The sequence below is a fragment of the Thunnus maccoyii genome, chromosome 4 (assembly GCF_910596095.1).
Source record: "Thunnus maccoyii chromosome 4, fThuMac1.1, whole genome shotgun sequence".
Taxonomy (NCBI): Eukaryota; Metazoa; Chordata; class Actinopteri; order Scombriformes; family Scombridae; genus Thunnus; species Thunnus maccoyii.
In genome coordinates this window covers 1,377,867-1,391,998 of record NC_056536.1, presented here as the reverse complement: position 1 = coordinate 1,391,998, position 14,132 = coordinate 1,377,867, and the positions used below count along the sequence as shown (strand labels likewise).

Here is a 14,132-nt window from a genome sequence, read left to right as displayed (position 1 = left end):
GTCTCTATCTTTCTCCTCTCCGTTTGTCTCTGTCTTACTCATTGTCAATTCTTTTATCTTCTCACATCCCTCTCCTCCTACTTTCCCCATTCTCTCTGATGTGTTGTTGGGCAGGCTGAGGCTCTGTGTGGTGGTAATGAAGCACATTGAGGGCCAGGAATGAGCCCGGCACCTTCGCTCACACACACACACACACAGGAAGTGCCCCTGAGGCGAGGGGTACATGAAAGAGGTAAGTGAGCGCCAGGGCTATACAGGCGATCCATGGGTTCTCAGATCACAGAACCTGTCAGTGTGTGTGTGTGACTGTGTATTCCAGTGGTGTGTGTGGGACAGGATTGGACGATGTGACAATCAGCCTGATCTGATTGGAGACAAACTAAAGTCAACAGATGTGAAGCCAAGCATCACGCACTTACACACACACTAATACTGTATCACTTAATCACACACTCTAAGTGGTGCTTCAGCTCTCTTGCCGTCTCTCTGTCATCCTCCACAGCAGCGTGGAAGCACATCTCCATAAGAACAAGGAGATTAACATCAGAGAGGCCAAATGCTTTCACTTCACTGTTGGTTTTAATTTTAGAACTGAAACATCTTTCAAAATGTCCTGCTGCTTTCTGTACAGATCTGTTGTCAGACAGTGAACATCCCACAAAGAAACATGCTAATGTTTATGCACTCAGCTGGCTTCAAGACAGAAAGAAAGAAACATCTTGTTGTCTGTAAACAGGCTTTCCATTTCTTTTACTGTTTTCATTGTAAGAGGGAGAAGAAGAAACACAACGACAGTAACAACAATGGCGGGTGGCTTCATGCTAGTGTTGTTCTCTTTATTGTCTACTTTGATAGCTTGATTAGAGTTAAACATTGAGTAGCTATCTACCACCTTCCTCTTGCTGAAAGTGTTGTAATCTGCTTGCAGTAAACTAAATGTCAGGAATGTTGCTGACTTGCTGTCCTCTCCTCCACACATGTCGAGTAAGAGGAAAAGTACCTGTTTTGGCATTTTAATGTGGACGGAGGTATTTGCAAAAATGAGCTGAAAGTGATTATGCATAATGATGAAGTGTCTGAAATATCTAGTCTGACTAATGTGGAGGTTTGTTTACAACCTGTTTGACTGCTTGTGTTTCTTGCCCCCTTACTTACTTCCTTTTAGTGATGCTGCTAAATTAGGTCAAACTATGAAAACAAAGTTCATGCTATGAGACAAACAATAACTGATTTTTTTCCTTCAAATTATAATCAGTACTAGAAGATGAGAAAGAAAAGTGACTACAAATCCTCCCCTCTGACCACCATCAAGCTGTCACGTTTCACGTAGGTCTCATAATTCACAAATAGAACAACAGTTGACATTTCTATGCAGATGACACCCTTATTTATTCCTCATTGATATTAACAACATTATGCAAATAAACAATTATTTCCCTGTGGTCTATGTGGTTTCTGATGTGAGTCAAAGACGGAGCAAATGTGACTCTAAAATGAACTAAATAAACACAGTTACTTTATCCTAAAACCAGTATAACTTTATATACTGTAAGGACAGCAAAACTATGCAGCTCACACCAGTCACATGACACAGGCAAGTGTGCAGAGGAAGTAAACAAGGCTGTGAGAAACATTTGAAGTTCTGTCAACAAGTCTGCAAATCCTGTGGCTATCAAAGCCAAATGCTACACCTGGTTTATCTTGCCAATGCTAACATTTCACAATTAATTTTGTTTAGAATTATGCTGCCAAACTAAGGGGCGGCTTAATTTGATCACTCCAAACAACCTTGCAGAATTTGATATAAATACCCAATGTATATTTACAAATCCAATATCAACCATGTCGAAAATTACATCCGACAAAAAGGGTTATATTTTTAAACGTGTAAGAAATACGCAAAAGCAGAAAAACAATGAGCCAACAACCGAGGGTGAGGAGAAAGCTAATGTAGACCAAGTTAGCATATCTGCTGTGCTAACAGAGCTAAAGACACTTCAGAATTCAGTGGATTTGGATCCAAGCTGGACGGAATAGACCAACGTTTTTGTTTGTTTTAGAAAACAGCATGAATGGGAAAGGGTTCACCACAAATCGGACCCACCCAAGCCGAACCAAGAATCATGAATCCTCATACAGATCAGAAAGCATCCAAGACTCAGACACACAGGAAATATTTCTTGACCAGCTTCAGTTTCAATCATTATCTAAAGACATAAAAAAAAATGAACTAGATAGTAATTTAACAGCTGAAGAGTTGTCAGGGGCAATTCAAAATGTCAATAGTGGTAAGGCACCTGGACCTGGTTGCCTATAGAATTTTATAAAAAAATTTCAAAATAATTTTGTAGGGCCACTCCTAAATATGTTTGAAGAATGCGTCCAAGAAGGAACTTTTCACCCACTATGAGGCTGGCTATGATAACCCTCATCCTGGAACCAGGCAAACCATGAACAGAGTGTTTGTCATTCAGACCAATCAGTCTGATATGAGGTGACACTAAAATACTTTGTAAAGTTTTGGCAAGAAGATTTGATGCACCCCTTCCTAATCTTATACATAATGATCAGAATGGTTTTGTACTAAACCGTCAAGGTTTCCATAATATCAGGAGAGTTCTCAATATATGACATGAAAAAACTGGTGCTAAAGATACAGCGATACAAACCCAATGGCAGGGTATTAATCAACAATGTAGTTTCATAACCATTCAATTTACAACGCTCTATCCGTCAGGGTTGTCCTCTATCACCAATGCTATTCACTTTAGGTTTCTTGAGCATCCAACTAGGTGAACAAGAACATAGGATATCTCTATATGCTGATGATGTGAACCTTTTTCTGACTAATCTTAAAGACAGTATTCCAAACCTAATCAAACTAATCACACAATTTGGAGAGTTCTCTGGCTACAAAATTAATTACTCCCAATCATTGCTAGTATTTCTAAAAAAGGATGAACGTCATCAGCTATAAAGACGCCATTTACAAATACAAAAAATGGTTTGGAAAGATTAAACTGTTTGACAGTAATGCCAATATCAATGATTTAGCACATGAATATAATTGAAATGGATATACTGCCAAAGTTCCTGTATCTTTTTCAGTCCGTCCCTCTCCCATTTTCCAAGTCTTTTTTTGATAAAATTAATAGCATTTTCACCAAATCAATTTTGGCGTCCAAATCTACAGTGGTACTACTGGTCTGCTCAGTTATACTCTGCTACATTTTACTTTCACTCTGGTATCCCTCCTACTTGGGTAAGCATTAAGTTAATTAAACAACTATATCAGACCTCCCCCTCGAGCTCTATCTATATTCAGCTGATTTAAAAACTTTGAGGAATAAGACAAAGACCATAAATACCATTAACATCTGATATCATGTACACCAACATATTTGAGACAACCCTGCTAAATCTTGTTTCTCCCCCATTTGGGGCAACAATCATTTTAAGCCAGGAAGAGCTCATGGAGGTTTCAAGCTTTGGGCGACCAAAGATGGCAAATTACTTGTCTTTGAACTAATATGCAGCAAATATTATATGCCAAAAGACACTTTTCAAATATCTACAATTGAAGCATTTCATACTATCCAAATATAAAGGGTTAATGTTTAAACCACTGTTGGGCCTCAAACCACGAGGTCACACAGAGAAGGCCTACATGTAACTTGTGAGGCCTGACCATGAGGTGCTTTTTCCTTTGTTTCCCCCAAGACAAAGGAATAGCGCCAAAATGCTGCTTACAGACAATAGGAGTCCATTGCAAACTTAATTTCCAAGGATGCTTTGCGATTTTCACACCTCAGCAGGGAACAGTCAACATACAGTCTCATTGGCGGAGACGCTCCTGCACAGCGGAGCGTCCTGATGACGCAGCCATGACATCACCGCCTCTTTAAAAACTGAACATGCCCTGAAGCACACGCCTTTCCCATGTCACTGAGCTAGGGGTAACTTCTGTTCCTCTGAGTCAGGTCGACTAAAGGGGGTACCCCACGCACGTGTTTTCCCCTCATCGAAGACTCCCCTCGCCGGACGAGACGAGACTTCGCCCGTGTTCACCCGAACACATTCCCGGATCCGAGAGAGACCGTTGCTGCAACCAGCGTCCTCAAATTCCCTCGAGAAGGAAGAGACGCTTCTTCACCGAGTCGACTCTGCTGTTCTCTCCACCACGCCGCTGAGAGCCAGCTGCCGTGCAAGAACGGCCACCATCTGCATCCGAGCCAAGGACTAAGCCGGACATAAAGACGGACTACACACACACCCTGCTCGCTTTCTGAAGCGACCAAGTAAGAGGCATAAGTCTGGGCAGAGGCAGTGTTAGTTGTGTGTTCCTATCAGCATCAGTTGCTGTTGTTTAGCATTTAGCTCTTAGCTTTTGCTATTGTGTGTTGTGCTGTTGACGGACCGCCGAGTCCATTTTTCCTGCTTTACTCTGAGGAGTATTTTAAGTTTGCTGAATGTTTAGTTGTGTTCACCACACTAGACTGTTTTGTGTTTGTCCCGCTCAGGACTACTGCTGTGTTTGTGCCATCGTGAGTGAGAAAGTAAGTTGCTTTGTCGGTCAGAAACCAGACAACGTGCGTTACAGACTGCCGTCTGTACGTGCGCTCTCTGTGGACAAAGGAACCGCTTCTCTTCCTCTCACGATTGCTTTCTTTCCTTCTTCCCTCTCTCTTCTGACTAACACCTACACACTGACTAACACCTATACACCTACGCACACACACATACACGCACCGGCATCTTTTTGCACATCTGATGGTCAGATAACATCGGACAAAGCTTTCCTTTGTCTTTCCTTATCCACCATCAGACACGTGTGTTTTTCAGAGAAGTGGGTGAGTGCAAGACGCCGACCACCAGGCGGCGCCATCTTGCTTCTGTCTAACCAAGACACCACCATACTTCTGCCATCTGGTTCTCGCACGACGTGACTTCCTCCCATAGTCACGTCAGCGTCACAGACCGACAACGTCATCACGTCAGGCCCCGTCGCCATCTTGACGCACACGCGCACAAACACACACGCACGCACGCACACATTCCCCTGCATGTGTCCAACCCTGTACATAGCTGTTGTGTTTTGTTTGGTAGAATTAGATTTTAGAATAGTTGTTTATTGAATGAAGCATTTGTTAACTTTGTTAATTTTGCTAAGTTTAATAAACATTGTTATATCTAAAGAGAAGTTCTTCTGTCATTATTGTGTGTAATATTGTGAAAAGTGGCTGATTGAAGGAGTCAGAGCTCGAATTCACCCTTCTTTGTTCACCCTTGAATGTTGATATCTCTCAGATATTAACATTCTAGGTGAACTCCCATTTATGAGACTACCTGGTTTGGTTATTGGTCCCGGTTTCCGGGTGGTGCCCCTTATTTGTTAATTCATATTAATAATTCTATTAATTGTCATAATTAGTTAGTTTTCCTTGATAATTGATAATTATTGCAAACAATCAACTGTGTTCCTCACAGATCCAGCAGTTGGTGCCTGAATTATTGATTAAGGTTGACAATATCTTATTTTCATAATTAATAATTATCTATGATAATTATTATAATTAATAATTATCTATGATAATTATTAATTATTGCTTATAACCAAACGCACAACTGCCCATCCCAACACCACCCTTGACAAATCTTGAAAGCCTCACAATTACATATCTAACTAAAAGGGGTCTAGTATCCCTATTCTATGGGCCTTTGGTGTCACATGAAAATGAATCATCTGAAGACAGACTAGAAGCATGGAGAAAAGATATTTGAGAAGATATACATGAGGCAGATTGGGGATTGGCATGCTTAAAGTCACAAAAAAAGTCAATACAAGAATTAAATTATTGCAATATAAATGGCTAATGCAAACTTTTATCACTCCAATAAAACTTAATAAAATGTCCCTGACTTTCCAGATATTTGTTGTAAATGTTTAGAGGAAAAGGGAACATTGTTCCAGTGTGTTTGGGAGTGCTCAGGGGTAGTTATTTTGGGAAAGTATTACGCAGAACATATTCTGGATGGTCTGTAAGAACGTTCCCCTCCAAGCGAAGCTATCCATCCTAGATATATATCCAGAGAACTTAGTTGTCAATTCTAAGCAGTGAATGCTGATAGATTTTGGCCAAGAGAATGATTTCTCTCTTTTGGAAAAATATGCAAATGCCCTCTCTGAGCTTATGGTTGAAGGAGATTGCAACCTGCCTTGCTTTAGAGAGACTGACATATATTGTTAGAGGAAAAATAAAACAATTGATCAAAATATGGAAACCTTTCTCTGAATTTTTTAGAAGATGGGAATCCTGCTATGAATGTCATCACCACTGCTGCTTTTAGTTTTCTTCTTTTATAATTTTGTTTTATATTTCACACTTTTGTGCATCCTGTTTTCTATACGTGTATGAGTATTTCACCTGGCTTTTATTTTCCTTTATATATTTGATTATTTTTTGTATGTGTGTAAAATCTTCATAAAATGTTCATAAAAAATTAGACTTGGTATTGTTAATATTGAACCACATGCCAAGTCCTGCTTCATGGCAAAGGTAAGACACAGACACATCCACAACATGCAGAACAGCAGAGGGATACCTGGTCTCTTGCCTCAATTTGATCTCAGTGTCAATAAATAATTACTCACAACGGTAAATTCCAGTTCTACCCGCTTCCAAATTATCAGTTTCTTCTCAGCTCTCATCAACCTGACACTTTTCTGGCAGTGAAGAACTGTGCATTTGGAGTGGGAATAAAAGAGGACTGCAGGTAAATGATATTCAAATATGTCATCTCTTCAGAGAGAAAACTCTGCACTCCCTCAGGAACTGTCTGATGAATATTAATATGTGGTAACAACAGTAGCGGCGTGCCAGGCCTGTCAGGTCTGGAGACAGGTTTCTAGTTTGAGGGCAGAGAGCGTCGCTTCCCCACCTCTCACAGCTTTGTCAACTTGTTTTCCCTCTGCGCTACATGGGAGCTTTGTCACTGGGCTCAGGATTTCTCTCCGCTTTGATATCTTTCCCCAGTTTGCCTTTGGTGTGTACTTCACAGGCACTGTGGCAGCACTCATTAACACACTGACAATTGTTTTCCTCCTCTTTTATGCCACTATACTATCTGCCATCCTACCTAATTGTCCCATGAGGGACATAGCAACAATGAGGACACTGAAATGGCCTTAATTCATTTTAAATTAGCATTTGCGCTAATGTCTGATAAAGTAGCATATTAACCGTGCTTTAATAGAGTAATTGTAAACTGGAAAGAAGTACAGTTGTAACAGTATTGCATTTGGGAAAACTAGCCTAAAAGTAAGCTAGTCTAAGTCAGGACCCTGTCTTGGATACACATAAAGCACATACGTTTTTATGGATTAAAATACATAAACTAGCTTCACAGCCATAAATTATGATTTTCTAATAATGATTTTGCTAAAACCAATGATAATGACTGAGGAACAGAGCTAAGTGATGTCAACATTTTCACATCTGGATTTTTATATACATTTATGAAAGAATCCCATGAAATTGGGATGTATTAGTATTAGGAAGTACTGATTTTAAAAAATGGCCAACATAAAAATCCAACTGTCAATACAATAATTACTTCATATTTAATATTAAAATTGCATCAATCACAAGCATACAGTTATGAATTTTGGTGTCAGCATATGAACAGCATTGTTCATATGTTGCATACTATGTGTTACCATAATAAATGATGGGAAATTAATCCATTTCTAAATCTCTTTATTTGTGTAACATAATATTGATTAGTGCAATGCTGAAGTAAATATGTCCACGGTACCAATGTAGTGCAAATACAACAGGTAAGTAAAGTGGCATTGTAACCTTCAAGTACTGACATTTCAAGTACAACTGAGATAAATATATATATATATATATACATGAGAACTATTGCTCTGAGTTATGATGATGATGATGATGATGATGATGATATATAATATTCTTCAGATGCTGCAGGGATTTAATGAGGTAAAGAAGCTTTTTATACAGTATAAAGCAGCTGTAGACAGCAAATAAATACTGTATTGATGATTTATTTGAATGTTAGAGACTAATGTAAAAAAATTTTTAAACTAATGTCTAAGTGTTTGGAAATCTGACATTGGGTTGTTGTTGTTGGTGGTTTTGTGGAACATGGGTCTTAGACGTCTCAGAGTTGCGTCTGTTTCACTCCGCTGCCACTTGGTGATTTTATCAACAAGAGCAAACTAAATACTTGCTGAAAATGTGCTGCAATGATGGATTAATGCTTGAAATATAAATAAGTTATTTCAATTAAACACTCTCCAAAATCAGCACAGAAAATAACATTTAACGTGGTTAAAGCATCTGTACTGATCTGTTAATGAATGTGGGTGATTCTTACAGTATCTTCTGTCCACAGCTGTTTCTACTGTATAAGAAGCTTTTCCTTCAGTTCATTAAATCTCTGCAGCATCTGACGGCAGCAGGATTGATATGTTGGTAAATCTATAGACTTTGAGAAGTGCCGAGCCAGAGCACAGTGCTGTTACGCACAGCCGTTCACTGTGTTTACCTTAATTAAATAAGCTGAAAATGACACCAGGCTTCTGCAGAACAACACACACTCATCCACACACACCTCTACACACACCAGACGAATGATATGTCGGGTTAGCAGGGCTCATCAGCCTTTTTTCCAACTTTCTTTTCAGCAAAAGTAGCATCTCATGTTTTATTCTTGAGACACATTGCAGTGCAAACACTGTTTTGTAACATTAATTACTAAATTATGTGAGCATTGACGTGGTGAGATAGACTACATTAGAGTTACAGGGCAGGAATTATACCACAGCCAAACAGCCAGTGTGGCCATAATGTCCCCTCTAAAATTAACTACCAACACAGCCAGTTTGGCATGCCTTGTTTTAAACTGGCCGTTGTGCCCTTAAAAGAAAGTTGTGGATTTCCTCATTTAAAACTACATGAACACAGATTATACCATGGTCTGGGTGAATACTATTGTCTCAGACTAAACAGGGTGTTGAAACTTGTTTAGATTCATTTTAATCATATAATGAATTGTTCACATATTAAAAAAAAATCAATCAGACAGTATTTTGTGGAAAAGTCAATCATTCAGTGTACAGTTTTAATAAACTCAGTGCTGTTTTTCAATACACTGACTCCTAGTTGTTGATTGTGTACTGTTTTGTCTTCATACAATGTAATTATCACTTATTGTTATTGCTCCATTGGTTTTGGCCTCGGTGCCCTTCATTTTGGCTGTGGTGCCCCAATAAATTTGTATTTATCAAAATGCCCTAAATGACTTAATTCCAGGCCTGGAGTCATTATGGCTGAAACAGTGTCGGTCCGATCATTATTATGTCATCAAAAGCTGGATGTCCCCCCATTTCAAAACTCATTCTGGCGCCGCTGTCTTTCACCATATTGGTTAGTGAGTATCTTCAAGTGTTTACATTGCTTATAATATGTGTGTAAGTGGCAGCAGATGTGGTCGCTGCTGGCTGCTGCATCACTGGACGCTCAGAAGCTGAGAGACTTCATTAGTTTGGCTCTGTAAGGTTCCTTCATATTGTTGGGCCTCTGTTCTGCTTTCATGTCTGTTTCAAATAATGTTGTGCGTCAGAACCACACCTTCAATCCTGCAACTGCACACATGCAGTGCTAATGTTTCCATTGGTGTGAATGTGTGTGTGTGATTAGGAATTCACTTTTATTTGCCTTGTTGCTCCACAGAGGGGGAAGGCACTACACTGCATACAGCAGTAGTCTGCACACAATGTCTATAACTATATCATCTATTTTTTAACACATACACACACAAAGGGCTCCACCTCATTCATGTGTCTGTTAAGATCATAAATAGGACGGTGTGTTCTGTGTTGTTTAAGCTTCTGATATATACAGTAGACACATGCCATCAAGTTTGAGAAAGGAAATCTGAATGTATGATGACAGCTGCACCTTGTTCTCAGAGCTAACTGATATTAAATGTGGGTGTGAAGAATTTATTCTGTGTTTGTTGCTGTTACATTAGTTGTAAATGAGCTGACAGGTTGTAGAGTCAAACCCCAGATCAGTTGTCAGCGGCTGTTCTTCAGAAAGCAGCGAGCGCCCTGATCCCACCAAACTATGTGCTGGGTGAAGTATTAACTTCCATCACAGCTGATCTGCTTGAAATGTGCTTGTCTTCTCTTGTCTTTTGTCTTTTAGTTATGCAAAATGACTCTAATTTAATAAAGTTAAGCATTTGCAGAAAACTGGACAACACTAGTGAGTGGTATGCTTTAAATCTTGTACAGTATATTGAGATAATTATTCTCTGGGGAATCAGGTTGGTTTATGTGTAGAACGCAGTAATTCAACAATCTGAACTAACTCAATTTCCAACAACTCTGGAATGACAGCGAATAAAGTAATGAGCAAAAACAGACAATGCATCTTCATTACTTACAGTATGACTACCCCTGAAAAAACCTGCCCACGTGAGACGTTTGTATCAGAACCTCAAACAAAAAGTCAAACGAGAGAGCTGACAGCAGAGCTAAAAGCCTGATCAGTGAGAAGCAGAGTGAACTGTAAACAAAAGGACATATTATCAAAAAAGTAAAAGACTAATAGTTTACACAATTACACAGATAATTTGTTTGCAAGTCATAAGTTTCACTTTTGAGATGACATTTTTTTGCTTCAGTGAGTTTTTTTCTCAAATTCATACTTTTGTTTGATATTTAAGAAGTTTTGTTTGAGTATATTGACACAGATCTGATTCACAGTATAATAAGTAGCTTTGGACTACTGTGATCTTATAAATGGCTTCATCAACATTTTTAATGATATATTTCTATCATCATTCTACCATAAAGAGCTGTTATAAAAGCCTCCACCGTCTGTCTCTGGCTCTGCACCTTCCAGACAACAATATATTCTCCTGAAGCTGACGTTGTCATGCTTCATTGTGATTGGCTCAGCTGTTTCAAAGCAATGAAACCAGTGACATGACTAACTGAGAGTGGATGTATTGATCACCACACCGTCCAATCTATATTCCACTTCACTCAGCGCTTTTGCACTTTGTGCTGCTGCACAGACATAAACCAAAATAGCAGGTGTGCTTGTACTCGCCCACACAGTCCATGTGGCCAAAATCTACCACTGAGCACTAATTCTGGTGCATGATGGGTGATTAAAATAAGGCCCTTGGTCTAGTTTTTGTCAGAGATATTTGAGTTTCATTTTCTTCATGCATTTTAAAATGTTTATGCTTTCTAATTTTGTGTTTCCTTCCAACAACATTAGCTAACAATGCTAGCAGAGACATAATGTTACTATAATGCAGGATGCTGCTTCTGATTTAGTGCAAAGCAGCTCTAACCTCTGAAGAAGAAGAATACAAAGTATGATGCAAGACTGTATACATGTTGTCAAAGTTTTTGTTTCATTTCCATTGAGGAAAAACTGACAAATATAGTCAGTTTTCAGGAAATAAAGACTGGTGGACTGTCACTGGTTGTGTTGGCAGTGACAGACCGTCAACAACGTCTGTGTCATCCATGTATTTAGAGAAGTAGGTGGTCCCTCAATCATGGAATGTGCATAATTTAGTTGAAAATGTTGTGGTGTAAGTGTACAGTGAATGATATATTTTACAGTTTTAAAAATCCACTGAGCACAGGAACAGCATCAGTGAGCTCTTACCTGCTCCCAGTCTATACTGCGAAAAAATGTGTGTGACTTGATATCTGTGAAGCCCGTCTGGACCTGGCAACCCAGCCGCTCCTTGGGATCCTGTTGGGACCAAGACAGTTTGTCAGGAATGTAAACAGAAGAAACTGTCTTTCATGGCAATGTGAAATTATTCCACTTGATTTATCAATGCACATTCAGATGCAAATGTGCCCGAGTACCTGACGATGCAGGCTAACTGTCACATTGTGTCAACAGATAGCATCTCTCTAACCATATTCCAGATGTTGCAGCTCCACAGATAATGAAGCTATTTCCATGTGGACAATTAGTAATAATGTTGGCTCCACATGTTTCATCATGCGCTGTATGTACATATGTGTACAAACAGCCCCCACTTAGTGTTACTCTGACTGCCTGCTCTCTTTTCATCACAACAGTTATGGTGATGACTTATTGGAGCAAAGCACACTTGAAAAGCTACAAGGCTGTTTGCGTGAGCAGAAGGACCCTCATGCATCAGAGTTACACTAAGACATCACACACACACATGAAACCTTGTTGAAAAATACATAAAACCAGGGGCTGAAATAAACATAACACACTGTATTGTATTCATTTTACAGAATATGAGAATTAAATAAGATTAATACATTTCTTAAAGGGCCATATCACTATTTTACCACAAGTCAGTACCTATGTTTTACACCACTTCAGACCCTTTACCACCCTTCCAGGCAACTGTTTTCCATTCATTTTACTAAGCTATAAAAATCAACTCGGCTGAGATAATTCCATATTTTTCTTACTGTCAGCAAATCTCATGAAAAGACCAAAATCAACACTGCGTTAGTCTTTCTCTTAACACTTTGTGACTTCTCTACCATGTCTGTGGCTCTCAGCCTCAAGCCATTTGGTTCCTATTGAAGACATGAATGTTAAAAAACAACTCACAAAAATAATTTCAGTTTCTTTAAAAAGTGAAATAACTCCCTAAAACAGCTGGGCGCTGTAGTTTTTAGCAAACATTATTCAAATAGGAGGAAATAGTGCATTTTCTGGGGACTATTTTCAGCTGTGGATTGATACACATGACGCTCTACTGAGTATTTCTGGCAGTGAGACAGTGTATGTGGGATTGAGTCAAAATAAATCACAGTGTGTGTTCATGGTAATGAAAGAACATGTGTGGCTCATTGATGTGTTTAATAGTTCTTGGACAACAATGGCGCTCTATCGCACAGAGGAGAACGATATATAAGGTTTTCATGCACACACAATTGATCTTTTGTTGGTTTGGGTCTTTTCACAATCCCAGTGAATATCATGTCTACTCCTGTTTTTGTCACGGCTTGGTAATAGAAATGAATTTTTTGCGCTTCATCTTAATGCAACAGTAACATTATTCTGACAACAATGAAAGGAAACAATATTATTCTAAGCTGCACCTTTTCATACTGAAGTGAATGAATAGAAAGCAACAGCTGCCTGGAAGCTGAGTAAAAGAAGATATATAACAATACGGCAATGATTTATAAAAAAGTAAGCAATACTGTAAAACATACATGCTGAATAAAACTGGCTCACTAAAATATATGTGGTAAACTGGCTAAATATTTGAACCTACTGAGAATAGGTCCTGAAACCCTGTTTTTAAAGGAATAGTTTCACATTTTAGGAAGTACACTTATTTGCTTTCTTTTTGTCATCACAGTGATGTTGCCCGGCAACAAGCAGAGAAGCTGCACAGAATTACTAGGTGAATGTTTAAACTATTGATCCTGAAAGAGTTACACAACACCTATCTCTAAAACCACAAGTGTTCTATATTAAACAAATGAGACACAACATGTTAATCAGTGAAGTTTAGTGCTGTTGGTTGGTGTCATTTTGAACAGAGCTCGGCTAGCTCTTTTCCTGCTGCTTCAAGTCTTTATGCTAAGCTAACCACCTCTAGGTCCAGCTTCACACAGAAAACAGTACTAATTGATATCCATCTTTACAGAAGCTGAGAACGGCCGTGCTTGCAATTATTTTTTTTAATGCCATTATATCGAGATCATGAGTTAATCATTTTGTTATATCACGATCAAAAAGCCCATTTTCTCGTGATAACAGGTTCATTTATCTTATTATCTCAAGAAAACAAAAGGCTGATTTCTTCAGATAACAAGATCTCCTGATCTCTGAACAAACAAACAAACTTTTGTTTTCTCATGATCTCAAGATAATGGCATTTAAAAAAATAATTTCAAGCATGGCCACTCTCAGCTTCCATAGATCTTCTCATCTCACTCTCAGAAAGAAAGCAAATAACCGTAAAATAAGTTCTCCTAATTCTCCTGATTTAAGCAATTACACTGATTGTCAGATTGAATATAGCATATTATATTCAGAAATTATTATATATTCTGGAACATGAAC

At 38.7% G+C, this 14,132-nt stretch overlaps 1 protein-coding gene across 2 annotated transcripts in view; it reads right to left on the bottom strand.

Moving 5' to 3' along the window:
• The window catches only part of prkcz (protein kinase C, zeta), a 135,404-nt gene that overhangs the window by 15,360 nt on the left and 105,912 nt on the right, over positions 1–14,132 (bottom strand). For both annotated transcript variants that reach the window (XM_042409438.1, XM_042409439.1), the window contains one exon: positions 11,721–11,810. In XM_042409438.1, coding sequence (XP_042265372.1) covers positions 11,721–11,810 — 90 coding nt within the window. The remainder of the gene's footprint in view (positions 1–11,720; positions 11,811–14,132) is intronic.